The sequence below is a fragment of the Bos mutus genome, chromosome 20, assembly GCF_027580195.1.
Source record: "Bos mutus isolate GX-2022 chromosome 20, NWIPB_WYAK_1.1, whole genome shotgun sequence".
Taxonomy (NCBI): Eukaryota; Metazoa; Chordata; class Mammalia; order Artiodactyla; family Bovidae; genus Bos; species Bos mutus.
In genome coordinates, this window is record NC_091636.1 from 7,030,196 (window position 1) to 7,050,560 (window position 20,365).

The window sequence follows — 20,365 nt, forward strand, 5'->3', positions numbered from 1 at the left end:
GCAACCCACTCTAGTATTCTTGCCTGAAGAATCCCATGGACAGAGGAGCCTGGCAGGCTGCAGTCTATGGGGTCACACAGAGTCAGACCTGACTGAAGTGACTTAGCACACACATATGTTTAGTATATAGTATATATATCTAGTAGATATATGTATATATCTACTAGGATATATACTAGAAATCTAGTATATAACTATATAGTATATGTATTATATAGTATATAACCCAGTATATAGTATATTACTTTAAAAACAGAGCAGGTGGGACTTCCCTGGCGGTCCAGTGGTTAAAGTGTCACGCTTCTACTGCAGAGTTTGATCATTGGTCAGGGAACTAAGATCCCTCATGCCTTGTGGTGCGGCCAAAAAAATCAACCCCCCTCACCAAAAACTCCCCCAAAAGAGTCCAGGTGAAGCAGGTGAAGATGATGGCAAGTGGTCCAAGTGGAGCCAGAACACTTAACAAGAACATACAAAGAGACAACGCAGAGGTCTGATACGTAAGGTGATTACATCCGGACTTCTTTCTTAGGATCATAAGTAAAGGTCTAGCCCTCATGGTGGTCAGAAGTTGGCTGCTGTTCTTAAACTGGCTGAATGCTTTGATGCACAATCCACTACTCAGTTTTGGTTAGAACCTTTCTGGAATTATATGAAAGTTGAGAGGAAAGCTGTGATTATAAAAGATTAAAAAGTGAAACAGAAGACAAGGAGTAAAGGAAAGAGAATCAGTCAGCTTTTAAAAGGTGGAAAAGTGACTGTCTTTACTGAGAATTTAAACTGCAGCATAAGAGATTTTAGTTACATGTCACAAACACTTTCCTGATATCAAAGAATTAGATAATAGATGGCCTTTTCAGGGTAGAATGAATATTTTGAGTTTCCTTTAAACATGGAGTGTTCTTACTTGTCCAGAATGAGCTAAAATCAATTTATTGATGGCTGTGATATGCCAGGCACTGTTGTAGGAGCTGGGAATATGGCATGAACAAGACAAACAAAATCCCTCCCATATGTAACTTACATTCTAGTAGGGCCCACAGAGAGGAAATAAACCATAGGAGATTTTTTAATATATGGAGGAAATGAACAGGATGGTATGGTGGGTGGGTAATGGGAGCAGGTTACTGTAGTTAGGGTGATGGGGAAAGTGCCTGTAGCATTTAAGTTGGGACCTCAAGGATGGGAAGAAAGAAAGGGGGGTTCAGGATTCTGGGCCAGGGGAGAAGCACCTTTAAAGACACTGTGATGGGATGGAATTCAGTGTGCTCGAGGAGAATGAAGGAGGCCTCTGGTCTTGGGGTGTGGTGAGTGAGGTGAAGTGTGATCTGAGATGATGTTGGAAAGGTAGGTCAAGGCTGGATGACGTGGGTCCTGTCTTCTTGGTCTTGTTTCAGAATTCAGATTGTCTTGCAGATGCGGGAAAGTCTGATTTAGGACTGTTTTGGAAAAACTCCACTCTTGCTTGTGTTTCTGATACTTCCTGTTACCAAATTTGTGGGGATTTTCCCCACCCCAGGCACTCCTCCGGCACCAACTGGGCACCCTACGGTTTCACTGAATTCTCCCACTGTCTACTTGGAGGTAGCGTCACATCTCACAGGTTAAGGGCTCAGGCCCATAGGACTGCCCTCACCTCTCAGATGCCAGTCACAAGTCTAGATTGCTACCTATGCTTCTGACAGGTGGGCTGTAAACCAGAGGTTCCCAACCCCCCTCCTTCGGTTTGATTAATTTGCTAGAGCTGCTCACAGAACTCAGGAAAACAGTTTACTTCCTGTTGATCAGTTTATTATGAAAGGATATGATAAAGGATAAGATGAAAGTCCTGTTGGGAGAGGTGAGCAGGGCAGGTGGGAAAGGGTGTGGGGCTTCAGTGCCCTCTTTGGGCCCTACTCCTGGAAGCTCCCAGAACCCTGTATTTTGGGGATTTTTATGGAGGCTTCATAAGTAGGTATTTACTCCATTTCCAGCCTCTGTTCCCTCTCTGGAGAACGGATTCTGTCTTTTAAATTATGGGATCTTTTGTTATTTCTTGATTCAGGATAACTTGGCCCAGTCTTCTTTTCTTTCTTTCTCTCTCTCTCTCTCCCTTCCTTCTTCCTTCTTTGTTTCTCTTTTCCTTCCTTTCCAGGGATTGGGCTTTGGTATGTGGAGTGGGATGGTGCCTTGGGGCCCAGTAGCATCTTATTCCCTCTGGTCCCTCTTTGTCTCCCTTCCTGTAAATCCCGTCTGCTCCTTAAACAAAGCATTCCCATTAAGGTTGATAAATGAGATCTCTAAAACACTGCCCAGAGGTCACTGGAGCACAGTTCCACTAGCCTAGTCTTCTTGAAGAGGTGCAAGAAGTGGGCATGATGGGTGGGTGGGAATTTATAAACTTCACTGTGTCTGTGGGTGTCTGTCTGTCTCTCTCTCTTTTTTTTTAGCAGGAACAAGGAGTTGCCTTCAATTGACTGCGAAGTATAATAGGGACTTTTCTCTGGAAGGCCCATTCTAGGCTAGAGACAACATTGTTCTTAGCTTGTTTAGAATGAGGAGACTCTTGTTTCTGAGGAATTCTTTGATTTCCTTGGCTCCAGTCCTGCCTTGGTTAGAGGGATTAGTTACATTGGTTTGGATTTCAGATACAGTTCATTCACAATGGATCAAAGTTAGGCACTTGGTTCCCTCTCTTTCTTGTAGAAGCATTTGAGCTCAAAATAGGATTAGATGCTTCACAAAGTTGTACCCATCTCTGAAACTTATTTTGATGTTTTATGAGCATAAAGAAATATTACCCTGGGGATTCTATTAGAAGTAGCTTTGATATGGTGGGGAAGAACCGTCAGTCTTTAATATTCCCAACACTGCTGATGCTGTATATAGCTTTTACAGTGAGATGCTGGGTATCACACTGTTTTAGTGAAGTTGTTCTAAACTTTACTTTTTTTTTAAGATTTACTTAATTGTGACTGTTTTGAGTCTTCGTTACTCTGCATGGGCTTTCTTTAGTTGTGAGCTGGAGCTGTTTCTCTTTGCGGTGTGCGGGCTTCTCATTGCGGTGGCTTCTCTTGTTGCGGAGTGCGGGCTCTGGGGCTCCTGGGCTTCAGTAGTTGTGGCTCAAGGGTTTGGTTGTTCCTTGGCATGTGGAATCTCCCTGGACTAGGGATCAAACCCGTGTCTCCTGCATTGGCAGGTGGATTCTTAACCACTAGACCACCAGGGAAGCCCTATTTTAAACTTTTGAAAAACAGTGGTGGTCCAGTTAAAGGGTAGTCTATCCACTCAGTACATTTTCTGAGGACTGAATATCGTCACCAGCACCACTGGGTGTAATGGTGGATGCTAAGTGTGATACCTGGCCCTGAGAGGTACTGGCTGATGATTTTACATAATCACTTGATCATGAACTGTATTTTAAACACGCGGGTTCTGTTTTCTCTCCTAGATTCTGATAGTTGGTGGTGGCGTTGCTGGGCTGGCTTCTGCAGGTGCAGCCAAGTCCATGGGTGCCATTGTTAGGGGATTTGATACAAGGTGAGTGCTATACTCGTGATTGCTTTAAGGTAAAAACATTTTGCTTCAGGTGAATATTATGTTTTCCTTAGAATTTATAAACTGAAGTAGTGCATTGAAACTGTTGTATGACTTCTTTCCATTTAAAAATATTTCCACTTTTTCACAGTTTACTCAAAGTGAAAATGTATTACTTAGTGGGGAAAAAATTTTAAGGACCCAGACACAGTACATCAGAGACTATTTAAAAAAAGAAAAAGAAAACAACTCACACTCAGACTTGTATTTTCACGTAGATTAGCAATGGGACCAGATCGGCAGGGTTTGCTAATCTCTCTCCTGACTTTCTTGTGTTTCTCTACTGTGTTTTATTTCTGCTTGAAATGTGTTTAGGCACTAGGTAGGGCTTGAAACGGAGAAGGCAATGGCACCCCACTCCAGTACTCTTGCCTGGAGAATCCCATGGACGGAGGAGCCTGGTAGGCTACAGTCCATAGGGTCGCTAGGAGTCGGACACGACTGAGCGACTTCACTTTAACTTTTCACTTTCATGCATTGGAGAAGGAAATGGCAACCCACTCCAGTATTCTTGCCTGGAGAATCCCAGGGACAGAGGAGTCTGTTGGACTGCTGTCTATGGGGTCGCACAGAGTTGGACACGACTGATGCGACTTAGCAGCAGCAGCAGCAGGGCTTGAAAAAAGGTGTTGTGAGTTTGAAGAAGGGGAGTAGTATGAGCAACATCTTGGAGAGCAATAGGGGGGGTGAAGGGTAGGGGGTTGAGAGGCATGCTCTGCGTTGAAGGATGGAAGCAGGTGAAGTATATTGGGCAGCAGTAGAGCCTCCAGATGAAAGTACTTGATTATGTCCATTGCATATTTGTTTAAAGCAGACACATCATCATTTTCCTAGGATTTCTTTAAAAGAGAAGTTTGATTAGAATTGTTCTTCATTTCAGGCCGCTGTATAGCACAGGGAGCTTGGTTTGGAGCTCTGTGATGACCTAGAGGGGTGGGGTGTGGGGGAGTGGGGAGGGAGGTCCAACAGGGAGGGGATACATGTATACACATAGCTGATTCGCTTCACTGTACAGCAGAAACTGACACACACATTGTAAAGCAATTATACTCCAATAAAAAAAATACATGAAAAAAATGTTCATTTCAGAACACACTTTTTTGTTGTTGTTTAATCACTAAGTCATGTTAGACTCTATTGCAGTCCTGTGGCCAGGCTCCTTCTGTCCATGGAATTTTCCAGGTAAGAATACTGGAGTGGCTTGCCCTTGCCTCCTCCAGGGGATCTTCTTGAACCAGGGATTGAACCCTCGTTTCCTGCTTGGCAGGTGGATTCTTTACCACTGAGCCACCTGGGAAGCCCTGTCACTTTCTTAAAGTGTAAGACAGTGGATTATTGGGACTTCTCTGTGGTCCAGTGGTTAAGACTCCACACTTCCACTGCAGGAGGCTTGGGTTTGATCCATATTGTGGAATTAAGATCCTGCGTGCTGCTCGGCCAAAAATAATTCAAAAGATAATGTATTATATCTGAAGTGAAAATCCGGGGGAAGGACTCCCTTTTCACACTAGAGGCAGCAGCTCATCACTCATCAGGGCTATCCAGGACCAGGATCTTTCTGTCTCTCTCTGCTGTCCTCAGTTCTGGCTGAGGTATGAACGTCCTTGTTCAAGCTGGCAGAAATGGAGAGAAGCTCATGTTCATCCATGCCTTACTTTTCCTGCCCTGCCTTCTACATCCTACCTGACCGTGGCGGTTATCATGGGGCTGAAGGGCTTAGACCACTACTGTTTCCCAAATTTCCCTGATGATAAGAATGACCTGCAGCTCTTGCTAAAAATAGAGATTCTGGTCCCTCTGCTGGAGATTGTAATTTCAGTGGTTCTGGAGAGGAGCTTGGCAATTTGAATTTTTTTTTTACTTTAATTTAATTTTTTAACTTTACAATATTGTATTGGTTTTGCCATATATCAAAATGAATCCGCCATAGGTATACATATGTTCCCCATCCTGAACCCTCCTCCCTCCTCCCTCCCCTGAATTTTTAACAAGTACTTGGAGTGATTGTTGTCATTAGGGAGATTGGGATTCACTGTAGTGGACTGGATGTGGTGAGTTAAACACACTAGAGCTGAGAGCTTTATTGGCTTTGGTTTTCCAGCTAGTACATAGAACTTGGCTAGTGTTTATTTATTTTTAACCTGAATGCATTTTTACATAAGTTAATTGTGTTGGTTCTTCACATTTATGCCATTTTTACATAAGTTAATTGTGTTGGTTCTTCTTACTATTTATGCCATTTATAGATTGCTTTTCTCAAACACAATTTAGTGCGGACTAGGGGCAAAAATCGCTTTGTAACAATATTTCTAAGTAAAAGAGTCTTTTATGTGGTTAAGTCCCCATAGTTGGAATGTTTACAAAGGATTTGACTGATGTCAAATCTGAATGTTGGTCAGATCTCACTTCATCATTGACAATGGGACCTCTGTCAGGAAACAAAACTGATGACTGGAGTTGGCAGTAGTGAAATTTCTTTTGTGACTTAGCTAAGTGATTTAGTTAATTAAGTTAGTAGAATTTCCTATAGTTTTTTTTTTTTTTTTTCCGGGAGAAAATATCATAAAAGTGTTACCTGTCTTTAGAAAAAAATGGAAACAGTCTGGTCAGAGATCTCAAAAAAAGGAGTGTCCACTTTTGAATTTATAGTTTTCTTAACAATGTGTATACAAATGATCTTTTTTTCTTAACATTTTGTTTTGTATTGGAGTATAGTCTGTTAACAATGTGTTAGTATCAGGTGGACAGCAAAGGGACTCAGCCATAGGTATACATGTATCCATTCTCCTGAAACTCCCCTCCCATCCAGGCTGCCACATAACATTGAGCAGAGTTCCCTGTGTTATACAGTAGGACCTTGTTGGTTATCCATTGTAAATATAGCAGTGTGTACATGTCCATCCCAAACTCCCCAACTACCCCTTCCCCCCGTCCTTCCCCTCTGGCAACCATAAATTTGTTCTCCTGAGTCTGTGAGTCTCTTTCTGTTTTGTAAATAAGTTCTGTAAATGATGATCTTAATTTCTGTATTAAGGACCTGAAATAACTGCTGCTTCCCCTTCAATAATCACCAGGGCCGCAGCTTTGGAGCAGTTTAAGTCTTTGGGTGCTGAGCCCTTGGAGGTGGATTTGAAGGAATCTGGTGAGGGACAAGGAGGATACGCAAAGGAGATGTCCAAAGAGTTCATTGAGGCCGAAATGAAGCTCTTTGCTCAACAGTGTAAGGAGGTGGACATCCTTATCAGCACAGCTCTTATTCCAGGTGTGTCATTACATTAGGGGTTATTGCTAAAGCGCCTTTATGAACGGTATTTTAAAATGAGAGTGAGTTTAACGTCAGGATTCAAGTAAAGATAGATTTACTTCTAGAAAAAAAGAAAGCACATGAAAGGCAGAAAAGACAAAATCACTGTGGCCTCTGGAGAAAAATGGTCATTCATGATGTGATATATTTTCTTCAGTTTCTTTTCCTGTATATTTTTATCTGTGTTTACAGATTATGTACAATATTAGATTTATAAGTAGTTTCCTCTGTTTATACCCTTGAAAAATTGGTTTTTAATTTACTTCTGTTCTCTTTGTTAAGATACTACATTCTTATTATAGGAAATCCAAACAGTACTAAAAAATGTGAAGGAAAAAAGTGTACATTGAAAGTTCCACTAGAGATGACCATTATTAATATCTTGATGATTGTTTTTCTATACATGAGAGATAAAGAGAGGGGGCTTTGTGTGTATGTATTTATGGAATTTCCAGTATATATTTTTTTACTAAAGGATATGATACTTTGTCATGTTCTAGTTACTTCCTTTGAAGTGTTTGGTCTTTGCACCCAAATCATGAGCTCCTTGATAGAAGGAATCACTTAAGTCCTTTACAGTATCTTCTTCTAAAGAATATTTTTCAGTCAATAGATGATGGATATCCAAGCAGCCAGCATTTATCAATAGTAAATAGTACACAGTAGCTTGATCTAGCAAGATTTGGGCGTGAAGAGGCTCCCTCTTTTTTATTGCTACTTCCTCTCCTGTCCTTTCCTTCTGTTATTGAATAATGAATACCAAGTTGACTCTTATTTTTTTCCCTTTCCAAAAGAAAGTGGGCCAGATAATGAGAGCTTACAGGTTCAGATTACTTGCGTTTGAACCTATAAAGGAGCTTCGCTTTCTCTAGGGGACTGTGGAGGATCAGGGGAAGCTGCTTTGTCATGAGGTTATGGGAAGTGGGAAGTTCTCTTCTGGCACTCCTCCCCCTGCCCCTGCCAAATCTGGCTAATATACACCTAACAGCAGGAGATTGATTGGCATCATATCTATGAGCTTGTGGGGGAAATTGTGCCTCCCAGGCTCTCCGTTGTGTCCTCTTTGCCCACATGGTACCTGACAGGTGAGCTGCTCTCTCCAGGTACTTCCATCCCCCTGGAGCTGGCCAGATGAAGCAGATAGCGGGAAGGTGATCTGGGCTCAGCCCCTAGAGGAATCTGTGTGTGGAAATGAGACTGGGGTTGGTTACTGGAGACAGGTGCAGACCAGACAGGACAGGAGCTGCTATTTGTGAAATCTGCTGGCAGCAGAGGACTCATGGACAAGCCACGGCAGGAGAGCACCTCAGGGTCATCCTTTCCTGTTGTGGCAGTGGCTGCTGGCTCACCTCTTACACAGTTGGTTTTGAAGGAGGTGAGGTAGCCTTTGCTGTAGCCACCATGTGACCGTTGAAAGGTTAGCAGGCTACTGGCCAGAGGAGTTAGGACCTGAGTAGATATAACAAGTGGCCAGTAGAGGGTGCTAAAGCATTTACTCATGCAGTAAAATGGGGAGGCTTTGAAGCTGGTAGTTTTAGTGAAGCCATATTCTTTATAAAGAACTGAGGATAATTTGGGCATAGTGTATAGAATTATCATTATTATTTTTAAAAATTTTTGTTGGAGTATGGTTGCTTTACAATGTTATGTTAGTTTCTACTGCACAGCATAGAATTATTATTGATTGTAAAGCTTTAAGTAATAGAACTCAAGACTTCTTGTATAAAAAACATTTGGACTTTCTGGGCCTACCCCACAAAGGGTTTTTTTTTTTAACCTAAAAAAGGGGCATATGATGAGTTGACTTGACTTTAACCTCTCATTTTTTAAAAAAAATAAATATCAATAGTTAATAGTAAGTATACTTTAGCAACAGGTCAAATTATATGATAGTGGAATATAATATATACTATACTATGCAAAAAGAAGTTGAGGAAGTTTTATGAATCTGTTTTGCTGAGCCTTTCCTGTTTTCAGTCTTTTCTGAAGCAACCGGCTCAGAGCACTTTAAACCTGTACAATGTCCTTGACCAGTGCCATTGACATGAGCTTGCACTCATAAGGCTGATCTTAAAGGACTTTTCTGTTACTTTTTTTAGTAAACCCTCCAAAAGAGAAAAGCTAATTCAAATATTATAAGGAAGATGGTCTTTTAAAGATCTTTCACATCCCTAGGGGACTGAAACTTGAAAGTACGAGCATTTAAAAAAAAAAAAAAGATTGAATTATATAAAGGTCCACGTGCTCTTTGAAAAATAATGCCCTTGGCATTATACCCTTATTGACGTTTGTCCCAAGCCTTTGCATGTGTGTGTCTTGCTCTTGAAAGACTGCTGGAGCATAAGTTGTTCTAAAGTTTTCCTTGAGTGGATCCAAAGGGGATTAAGTCAAATGTCAGAAGTTCCCCAAGTAGCAATTCCTTAGACAGAGATCCTTGCGGCTGTGCTGAAGACCTGGCCAGGATAAGACCATTAAGAGAGGAGCATGGGCAGTTAGCTTGCTTCAGGCAGCAATCATGCTGAGTGGGTAAATTTTCATTCCTCCTAGGCACACATTAGTCAGTGGGCTTGGACACACAATTACATTGTACTTAGGAGGATCGTAGGTAGAATGAGATGTTTCTATAGCTAGCTGCTTATTATGCTGCCTGCTATCTTTTATTTTTTTAGTTTATTTTTAATTGAAGGATAATTGCTTTACAATATAGGTTTCATTTCTGGCACACATCAACATGAATTAGCCACAGGTACACATACGTCCCCTCCCTCTTGAATCTCCCTCCCACCCCCAACTCTTTCCCACCCCTCTAGGTTGTTAGAGAGCCTTGGTTTGAGTTCCCTGATTCACACTGCAAATTTTCATTGGCTATCTGTTTTACATACGGTAGTGTATGTGCTTCCACGCTACTTTCTCCATTCGTCTCACCCTCTCCTTCCTCCCCTCCACCTATGTCCATAGTCTGTTCTCTGTGTCTGCATCTCCACTACTGCCCTATGAATAGATTATCAGTACCATCTTTCTAGATTCCATGCTGTGTTGTGCTTAGTTGCACAGTCATGTCCGACTCTTTGTGATCCCATAGACTGACTCTATCCTGCCAGGCTCCTCTGTCCATGAGGATTCTCCAGGCAAGAATACTGGAGTGGGTTGTGATGCCCTCCTCTAGGGGATCTTCGCAACCCAGGGATGGAACCCAGGTCTCCTGCATTGCAGGTGGATTCTTTGCCATCTGAGCCACCAGGGAAGCCCAAGAACACTGGAGTGGGTAGCCTATCTCTTCTCTAGGAGAACTTCCTGACTCAGGAATCAACCTCGGTCTCCTGCATTGCAGGCAGATTCTTTACCAGCTGAGCTTCCAGGGAAGCCCCTAGGTTCCATACATATGTGTTAATATACGATATTTATTTTTCTGTTTCTGACTTCACTTTGAAGTTCATCCACCTCATTAGAACTGACTCAAATGCATTCCTTTTTATGGCTAAGTAGTATTCCATTGTATTTATGTACCACAGCTGCTTTATCTATTCATCTGTCAATGGGCATCTGGTTTATGCTGTCTGGATCCTCTAGATCCTCTCAGTTGAGTTGTGCGATGGATGTGGGCTAGCATTTAACTTAATGGCAGGTAACTTCAAGAGAGGGCCTAGTGGAGAGTGTCAGTTTGTGGTTCTGTACCCACCAGGGAGTGCTCCCAACCTTCTTGTGACCTTTAGGGTCATCATTAAAAAGTACCTAGAGAGACTCTTCATAGACTTGGAATATTTAATCAGGGAGAGACTGAATCAGATTGAAAATCTGATTGGTAAGTTAGGACTTACAGGGGCCAGGTGAGGAGGAATTGCAGTGGTTTAGCACTGACTGTTTAAGCAGATTTTGCCTAAATTCCTGAGACACTTAGGAGTGCCATGGGGCACACAGTAAATCCACCCTGATGGAAATAGCCTTTTCCATTTAGGACCTTTCCTGATGGCCACCTGCTTACAAAGCATGAGCGTTGTGGGGTCACTTGACATTCCTGTTCTCCCCTTCCCCACCTCAGGTCCTGCCCTCATGTTGTAATGGCACTGGAAAGCCTGGAATTTTGTTTAATACGGAGAGTATCTTGGACTGCTCGTGTTCCCAGCATTGTTAGATAAAGGCATCTAAAGTCATCAGGATTGGAGCACATCCCCTCCCTCCCCACCCCCATCCTTACCTGTGCTCTGAATTTTGTACCCCTTGGTAAAGTGTTTGTTGCCTTTCCGTTTCTAGTCCCGGTTTAGCTTTGGGGCCTCATGTTAAACTAATTTCATGCTCCCTGGGCCTGATTTCAGTCCTGCTGGCTGCTGTGATCTATACCAAGGCTGAGGATGTTCAGGCTTTAAACATATTGTTCCTTCTCTTGAGAATGCTGTCCCTGCCCTTCTCTGCCTTTTGAAGTCCTACTGAGCTCAGTAGTTACTCCCAGGGATGGAGGAGTCTGGTGGGCTGCCGTCTATGGGGTTGCACAGAGTCGGACACGACTGATGCGACTTAGCAGCAGCAGCAGCAGCAGCAGTTACTCTGTAGTTTCTGCTGTCCCCTACTTTGGAGTAAACACTCTTTTTTTCCCCCCTGCATTTGTAGCATTTGCCTGTGGCTCGAATACCAGCAGTGCTCAGCTCACTGCCCTGTCATTGTCCCATCTCCCTGTGCCTCCAGAGTGCCTGGCTTATCTCTGCCATGGATGGTGCTTACCACGGAGCCTTGTATGCAACAGTAGCTCAGCAGATGTTCCTGAGCTAATGTGGGTTCCTTCTTTTTTCTCAGTTGGTACAATCCCTTTCATTTTACCAATGCTATCCAAGGAAAGATAGAATACTCTTGGGTAGGAATACTGCAGAGGCTAGTCTTAAACTAAGAAAGGAAGCTAGTTTTCTTAAATTTTCGAAACTAGGACTCTTGCCATATTTGCAATTTGAGGCGATTAGCTAGGCCTCTCAGAAGAAAGACTTAGGAAGTAGTTGGATGGTCTGTTCAGGAGTTAGAAGTATCCTGTCAGCCAGCAGGGAGGCTATTCATTGGTTGATCATAAATTATAATGGGTTAAGCCATATATGCTTGGACCTTTTTAAGGCACAATGAAGATTAGGGTAACAGTACTTTTTATTTTTGGGCTTCCCCAGGGGCTCAGTGGTAAAGAATCCGCCTGCAAAGGACCTTTGTGGTAGTTTTGCATGACTCTGGGGAATTGGGAGGGGATGTTCTCCCTTGATATGCAAGGGCCTTGCACATACAAGACCAAACCTGAGGGCTCTCACAGTCTCCTGAAAAATCAACACTGGTTCTCCATCAGATCTCCATCTGTCTCTTGGATTCCATCTTTCATATTGAGTAGAAATATAGTACAAAAGAGTAACTTTGCACAGTAATTTTCAAATCTGTTCTTTTAGGCAGGAGAATAATTGATTCAGCAATATACGTATCTTCATTTATGAAATTCCACAAAGATATTATTGTTTTGATAACTACTCAAGGTTATTCTCTAAAGTAAAGCTTTATTTTTCAGATTTATTCTTTGCATTCTGTAAGCATTGTGGTCCAATATGACAGAACTGTACAGATCAGTGATTTCCAACTTTTTTTGAAGAATGGTTTAACTTTCTTTTATTGACTAATCTGACTCATATACCAGCCTCCCCTCCAATAAATGCATTGTGTTATTATATGGAATTTTGTAATATTACTTGTATGAAGTTTCATTTGTTTTGAGAATTTTGAAGGACAGAGAGAAATATTTAAATGTTGCAACATCAAGGGGTTGGTTACCACAGGCTGTCTACACATCTCTTTGTAACTTTCAGCAGAGCAGGACAACTTGTCATCAAGAAGAAGATGCCAAAGTTGTGAGGTTTTGCATCATGTCTCAGTCTTGACTGTTTAGAGTATGTTTGAGCGCATTTAGTGAGAGACTGGGCCAAATTAACAGATATCCGTTAGGAAGATTTATGGCATGGAATCTTCTGGTTTGGTCTGTTGTTTCTCCCAAAGTGTGTTGCAAGATTGGGGAGCATTGTGTTCCCCTCCCTGGCAGTCCTTGAGATGAAAAGAATTGGGAGACTGATGCTGCTCTGGTGAGGACGACCCAATAGAGTTACAGCTACAACCAGCACCTTCCACCATGTATGTTTCTGTTCTCCCTTCTTTCCTGTGTCTCAGTAAGAGTTAGGGTGGTCTAGCTGCCTAACAAATTCACCCCAGAGCTCAGACATTATAGACATTTATTTCCTGCTCAGTTAACAGGAATAAGGTGGTTGACACATTGGAGGGCAGCTCTCCTTGCAGTCTTCTGGGATTCAAGTATGACAGTATCACCATAATGGTGATGAGGCTCTGAAAGTCACTCAGGATACTGTCTCTGTTCCACTGACCAGTAGCAAAAGGCCATGGAGGAGTGTGCATGGGATGCCAGAAAGTGGCACATACCACCTCTGCTTACATTTCTCTTGCTAAAGACCTAGTCACGTGGTCAGACCTAACTGTGACGGAAGCTGGAAATTGTAGTCTAACAGTGCCCGCAGGAATAAGAGAACATTGTGGTAGTTTGCTAAGGCTGCCATAACAAAATCTCACAGACTTGGGGGGTGGGGGGTGGTGGTGGTGTTGCTTAAATGATAGAAATTTATTTTCTTACTGTCTGGAGCCTAGAAGTCCAAGATCAAGGTGTCGGCAGGTTTGGTTTCTTCTGAGGCTTCTTTCCTGGGCTTGCAGAGAGCCTCTTCTGCTGTGTCTTGGTGTCTTTTTTTTCGTGTGTGTGTCCTCATAGTCTCTTGTTTTAAGGATACCAGTCATACTGGACTGGAGCCCACCCTGATGGCCTCATTTAATGTAATCATCTATTTAGAGGTTCTACCTCCAAATGTAGTCATATTCCGAGTTACTGTGGCTTAGGGCTTCAACATATGAATTTTTCTGGGGACACAATTCAGCCCATAGCAAATGTGGATTTTGGTGAGGAGCTAAAAGCTGCTTTCCTCTTCCCCTATACTGTGTGTGTGCTCAGTCACTTCAGTTGTGTCTGACTCTTTGCGACCCTATAGACCATAGCCCACCAGACTCCTCTGCCCATGGAATTTTCTAGGCAAGAGTACTGAAGTGGGGTGGCATTTCCTTCTCCAGGGGATCTTCCTGACCCAGGGATTGAACCTGCGTCTCTTGCATTGCAGGCGAATTCTTTACCACTGAGCCACTGGGGACATCACTTATAACTGCTTATGTTTAATCCATTCATTGGCGATCAGATCATGGATTTAGAACCAGACAGAGTAGATTCAAATTCTAGTTCCACTACTTAACAGCTGATGTGTCTCTCTTAACTTCAGATTCCTCATCTCTGAAAAGGAGGTAAACATTTTCATCTTACAGAGCTGTTTTGAGGATTTGTTAAGGGAAAAAGCCCAGCGTAGGGCCTGGCATGTAGAGTATTAGCATAATCTCCTTTCTTCCGTTGGTGATGCCTGTCTTGCAGATGGTACCCAGACTGAACAGCTCGTTAAATTTTGCAGTAGAAAGTCTGGACATTCTTGAGCATTTCGTGGTATGTCAGAAATAGTCTCTGAAATCTTCAAGCTTATGGACATAACTCATGAAGTTACAAAACCATTGCCATTAGATGGCAATCTAGCATGGATTTCACTGTGGAAAACCGTGACTTGCTTTTCATCTGACTTTTCTGAAGGTATCTGTTTCATTAAGGCTTTTTTGTCAATCTCATTCTAAGTTTTCTGACATGGAAAAGAAAATAAACAGTATTATTTCTATTAAAAAATAACTTCCTAATTGTTTTATAAATTAGTGTATAATAAATATTCATTAATCTTTTTAGGGGTTTTGGTAGCTGAGGTACACCTAGATGGGCTTCCCAGGTGGTGCTGGTGGTAAAGAATCTGCCTGCCAGTGCGGAAGACACCCATCCCTGGGTGGGCAGGATCCCCTGGAGAAGGGAATGGCAACCCACTCCAGTACTCTTGCCTGGAGAATTCCATGGACAGAGGAGCCGGGCAGGCTACAGTTCATGGGATTGTAAAGTTAGACACAACTGTGTGACTGACTATTGCTTAATGTAATGCATATTTACATATGTATTATATAATATACGTTTCCTTTTTATGTTACCATTTAAGTTTGGTAGGTTGTTTTCCTTTTTTTTAGAATTCCCATAGATTGTGATTGCATGGTAAAGCCTTGACTAATTTTTATCTATACAGAATTTTATAGCTATAACAGGTAAATTATTAAGGTAATCCTGGAAAAATTTTTATAAATGTATTCTCTAGTTATTGGGTAAAGGCTTGTTTTTAGGTTTCTTCTTTAAATCTTTAGGGATTTCTCTAATCTGCTAAAACATGCTGTTACCCTTTTTGCTAAGTATTACATTTAGAAATATCTTGAGGCATCCAATTTGTAAAAGTCAAATTTTTGCCAGCCTGACTTTCTTTCTGGTTCCTTATACAAATAATTAATTAGGCAGAGAAAATTTTTGTCTGGTTCCAAGAATAGCATTCACATGTAACGTACTCTACTTGACTATTTAAGCTTAGGTCAGGATCATTCCGTACTCCCCGGTGGCTCAGATGGTAAAGACTCTGCCTGCAATGTGGGAGACCCTGATGGGTCAGGAAGATCCCCTGGAGGAGGGCATGGCAACCCACTCCGGTGTTCTTGCCTGGAGAATCCCATGGTAGAGGAGCCTGGAGGGCTACAGTCCATGGGGTTGCAAAGAGTTGGACATGACTGAGCGACCAGCACTTTCACTCTCAGAATCTCTTTCTGTTCACAAACACAGCTATCTGTAGCCTCTCCAGTGATAACAGAGCTGGAGGGGGTTGGATCTGTGTGTTGCTCTGTCTACCACACTTGGCAGAATCAGAGACTCATTAGATCAGTGGATCAAAATGTTCAGCAGTTTTTTGCCACATCCGATCTGTTACGTAACCAATGATCTCTTTTTTCCTTATGTATACATATATTTGTATAAAAAGCCTTTTGTCCTGATCTGTAACATTTTTACATTTTAAGACTCAATATTTGAACCCCATCTGTGATTTTGAAATTCCAAAAGAGCCTTTGGTGTATATAAGTTAGAATGCCTTTGGCTGCCAGAAGCAGACATTCCAGCACAATCTGCCTTAAACCAGAAAGGAGATTTGTTGGATCTTGTAACTGAAAAAACTGGGCTTCCTTTGTGGCTCAGCTGGTAAAGAATCTGCTTGCAATGTGGGAGATCTCAGTTCGATTCCTGGGTTGGGAAGATCCCCTGGAGAAGGGAAAGGCTACACACTCCAGTATTCTGGCCTGGAGAATTCCACTGACGATAGCCCACGGGGTCACAAAGAGTCAGACACGACTGACTTTCAGTTGTCACTTGTAATGGAAGAAAGTCCAGTTATGACTGGAGAGGTATGCTCTGGGAAACCCTGCTGGGCCCCTTTGTCCTCTCAGCTCGGCCCTCTCTGGTTGGTCTCATCCTCAGGGATGAAAGGCAAGGGTAGAGGGGTAGAGGCAGAAGCAGCTTCAGGCCTCGGCGTGCACAGCACATTACACCACCAGAGGACAAGGCAAGCCGAGTCTGATGACTCCCTCTTGAAGAGCAAGGAAACTTCTTTTTCAGAAGCCCTTAGCACACTTTCCCTCATTCTTACTTACTTTGATTGGGTAATGTCTTCACTTTAAAAAAATTTATTTTTACTTATTTATCTGGGTCTTAGTTGGAGCATGTTGGATCTAGTTTCCTGACCAGGGATTGAACCTGTGCCCCCTGCATTGGTAGCTCAGAGTCTTAGCCACCAAAGAAGTCCCAACATCACTACTTTTGAACCAATCAGTGTAGGCTGGGCCCCTCAACTTACGCCTGGATTTCTGAACAGGTCATCAATAAGTTATCCTTGGGCCAGCCAGGCCTGCCTTTGGAGTAGTTTCAGGTCATTTCTCCTTAAAGCTCATGGACTATGTCGAGAAAATGAAAGTCAGAGTAGTGACAAGAGGATGCTGTATAAACACCAGTGCTCAATGTAAAATTGTATTCTTGAATAATATTCCTTAATGCATAAATACTACAGTTCAGAGCATCTTTACATGCTCTGTTTTGCATGTAGTCAATATAGGAGTGTATATATTAAAATTATCCTTGTGTTTATAGTACTTGTTCACAAGAAATCTATTTTGGTTTGGATAAATATATTTAATAAGTTATATTATTAATTTCTTTGTTACTATGTTAAATATACTATGTTCTTGTTAAAGCAGAAAGTTTTTCTTGAGCCTGCTTAATTTGATGCCTTAGAGGCCAGGAAGTTAGGAATTTCCCCATCTGATTAAATGCCATTGAATAATTCCAGTAAGTAATGCTAAATGTTCTTTGGAATTATTATAAAACTTTGTGGTAAACCTTTTTCATCTTGGTGTCTTGTTGTTCTTAATATTTTTAGTGGTTTCCTCTGAATTTTCCTCTTTTTTTTTTTGGTGTCATTAAAGTTGTCTGTGAGGGCTTGATTCTTTTTCTGCTAAGGCAGAATCTGAAAATTCATTATTTCAGATGACCATGTTAGACCTGATTTACTCAGAGAGGTGTAAATAACATTTTGTAGAACTTTCCAGTAAAGGTTTAGCTGTTGGTGTTTAGTTTAAGTCTCTCTATTTGAATTTAGTGTTGTAGAGGCCAATGGTATATTCTTTTGCCACATAGCAGGAAGTTGTTAAAGCTATTTTTAGAAACCCAGGTGCTGCCAGTGCAGGACACTTAAGAGACATGGGTTTGATCCCTGGGTTAGGAAGATTCCCTAGAGGAGGGCACAGCTACCCACTCCAATATTCTTGTCTGGAGAATCTATGGACAGAGGAGCCTGGAGGGCTACAGCCCATAAGGTTGCAAAGAGTCGGACACATGCGACTTAGCATGCAGTCTTTTCTAGAAGTTTTTGAATTTGCCACTTTAACAACTACATCTTCAGTTCAGTTCAGTTGCTCAGTCGTGTCCGACTCTTTGCGACCCCATGAATTGCAGCACGCCAGGCCTCCCCGTCCATCACCAACTCCCGGAGTTCACCCACACTCAGGTCCATCGAGTCAGTGATGCCATCCAGCCATCTCATCCTCTGTTGTCCCCTTCTCCTTCTGCCCCCAATCCCTCCCAGCGTCAGAGCCTTTTCCAATGAGTCAACTCTTCGCATGAGGTGGCCAAAGTACTGGAGTTTCAGCTTTAGCATCATTCCTTCCAAGAAATCCCAGGGCTGATCTCCTTCAGAATGGACTGGTTGGATCTCCTTGCAGTCCAAGGGACTCTCAAAAGTCTTCTCCAACACCACAGTTCAAAAGCATTAATTCTTCGGCACTTAGCTTTCTTTATAGTTCAACTCTCACATCCATACATGACTACTGGAAAAACCATAGCCTTGACTAGATGAACCTTTGTTGGCAAAGTAATGTCTCTGCTTTTGAATATGCTGTGTAGGTTGGACATAACTTTCCTTCCAAGGAGTAAGCTTCTTTTAACTACATCTTAGTATTCATTTAATAAGAAAACACAAGAGTATGAAAGCTACTATTAATTCAGTCACATTTCAGAATAAATATGTGTGACGCACTGCCATATAGGCACACATCAAGAAACAGTGCCCATGTGTGAGGCACTTTTTCAGCCTGCAATCAGTTCTGCGTGTACACAGAGATTCAAGAATACCTTATATTAATCTGTGGCACCTCTTGTCTGCTGTTACTGTTTAGTCACTAAGTCGTTCTGACTCTTTTGTGACCCCATGGACTGTAGCCCACCAGGCTTCTCTGTCCATGGAATTTCCCAGGCAAGAATACTGGAGTGGGTTGTCATTTCCTTCTCCAGGGGATCTTCCTGAACCCCTGTCTCCTGCATTGGCAGGCAGGTTCTTTACCAGTGAGCTACCAGGGAAGCCCATGGCACCTCTACTTACCCCAAATAATGGTCATCCAGTTGGGAAACTCTGTAATTAGTGTTATAAAATATCTCAGTTATTCTCCTAATAAAAATGCTCCCTAATCTTCGAATGCAACCTCCTTCAGTTCTAAACTGTTAGACCTCAGAGCTATAAGTACAGCTTTCCTTCCCCATTTAGCCTGCACATGGTAGGCACTGAATGGGTATCACTTGAGTCAGTGCATAGATGAATACTTGAATGATGACTATGAGTGCATGATGTTCTAGATTGTCTTGGCAAAAGTACGGAAGTAAACTCCCAACTGGGAGGGAACTGAGTAATCTTACCAGGAACTTAATGTTCATGAACCAAAAGAAACCAAGAAATAGTTCATGAAGTTGGACATCTTCCCACACCTTTAACCCACAGTTTGTTTTGTGTCAGGAAATATATTAATATTTTTTTCTCCTTGTTGAGTTTTTTCAATCTCCTTTTTTTGAGGAGGGTGGTTTGAAGAGATGTAAGTTTTGGTCTTTTTGTGTTTCTCATCTTCTGCAAATAAATGATAAAATCAACAGAAATGAGCAGTCAAAAGGGGAAAGCCCAAGCATGCCTCTAGAAAAACCCTTGTATCTGCCTCCGTTTATTAATCTTTCTGCCTCCTTATACAGTCCTGTCCTGAAACACCTGATATGCTTATTTGATCTTTTATCCATATGTCTAGGACCTGTACTGGGCTGTCACTGGGGTATTGTGGGACATCTCTAAACGTTGGATTTATTCTTTTCTGTGTTATATGTTATATAAAAAAAACTCTGTGTGCATCTTCCTGTTTGCTATCCATCCTTAGTTATGATTCTGTCTCCCTGTGTAAGTATTTGGGTTCAGTCTTTGAAAGGCTTTCCTAACTGTATAGCTTCCTTTGCTGTAGCAGGGAGGGCAGAGGATTTTGAGTGAAGTGTTTTCTGTTGGTAAGTAAACAGACTGGGTAAGGGTTATTTCTTAATTATTTTAATTGTTATTTCTTAATTATTTTAATTCTTCTAGTACAACTAACTCTTTAATCTCTGTCCTCTACTTAAAGGGGAAACTGGTTGTGATTATGCTTTGTTTGTTTATTTTTATAAAAATAGTGTGTGACTTTTGTTGGAAATACAGTAGAGTACGAAGTAGAAAATAAAGATCATTTGTGATCCTTCTACTCAGTGAAAAATACTATTAACATTTTACCATTTCCTTTCAGCCTTTTTCCCATGCATTTTTATCACATTAGATGAAGATAAAATAGCTTTCTTACTTACCCCACTAAATACTCTTTTAAGTTTCCCCCTTAATATAATAAGTCATTAAGAACTCTATAAATATTTTAATGGTTTTGTTAGAATTTTCTTGTTTGAATGTACTGTATTTTATTTAACTGTTCTCCCAAAGTTAAGCTTTTTATGTATTTCCAGTTTTTGTCAATTAAAAATGATATACTAACATTTTTTTCTGCTTTATTCCTATATCTGTATTTTCAGTTATTTCCCCAGGATTAATCAAATCTGGGAAGTAGAATTAGTAGATGAATATTAGTATT

At 41.6% G+C, this 20,365-nt stretch overlaps 1 protein-coding gene across 5 annotated transcripts in view; it reads left to right on the forward strand.

Moving 5' to 3' along the window:
* The window catches only part of NNT (nicotinamide nucleotide transhydrogenase), a 92,306-nt gene that overhangs the window by 20,122 nt on the left and 51,819 nt on the right, over positions 1–20,365 (forward strand). For all 5 annotated transcript variants that reach the window (XM_070357464.1, XM_005894858.3, XM_070357465.1 and 2 more), the window contains 2 exons: positions 3,431–3,519; positions 6,651–6,838. In XM_070357464.1, the coding sequence (XP_070213565.1) occupies positions 3,431–3,519; positions 6,651–6,838 (277 nt within the window). The remainder of the gene's footprint in view (positions 1–3,430; positions 3,520–6,650; positions 6,839–20,365) is intronic.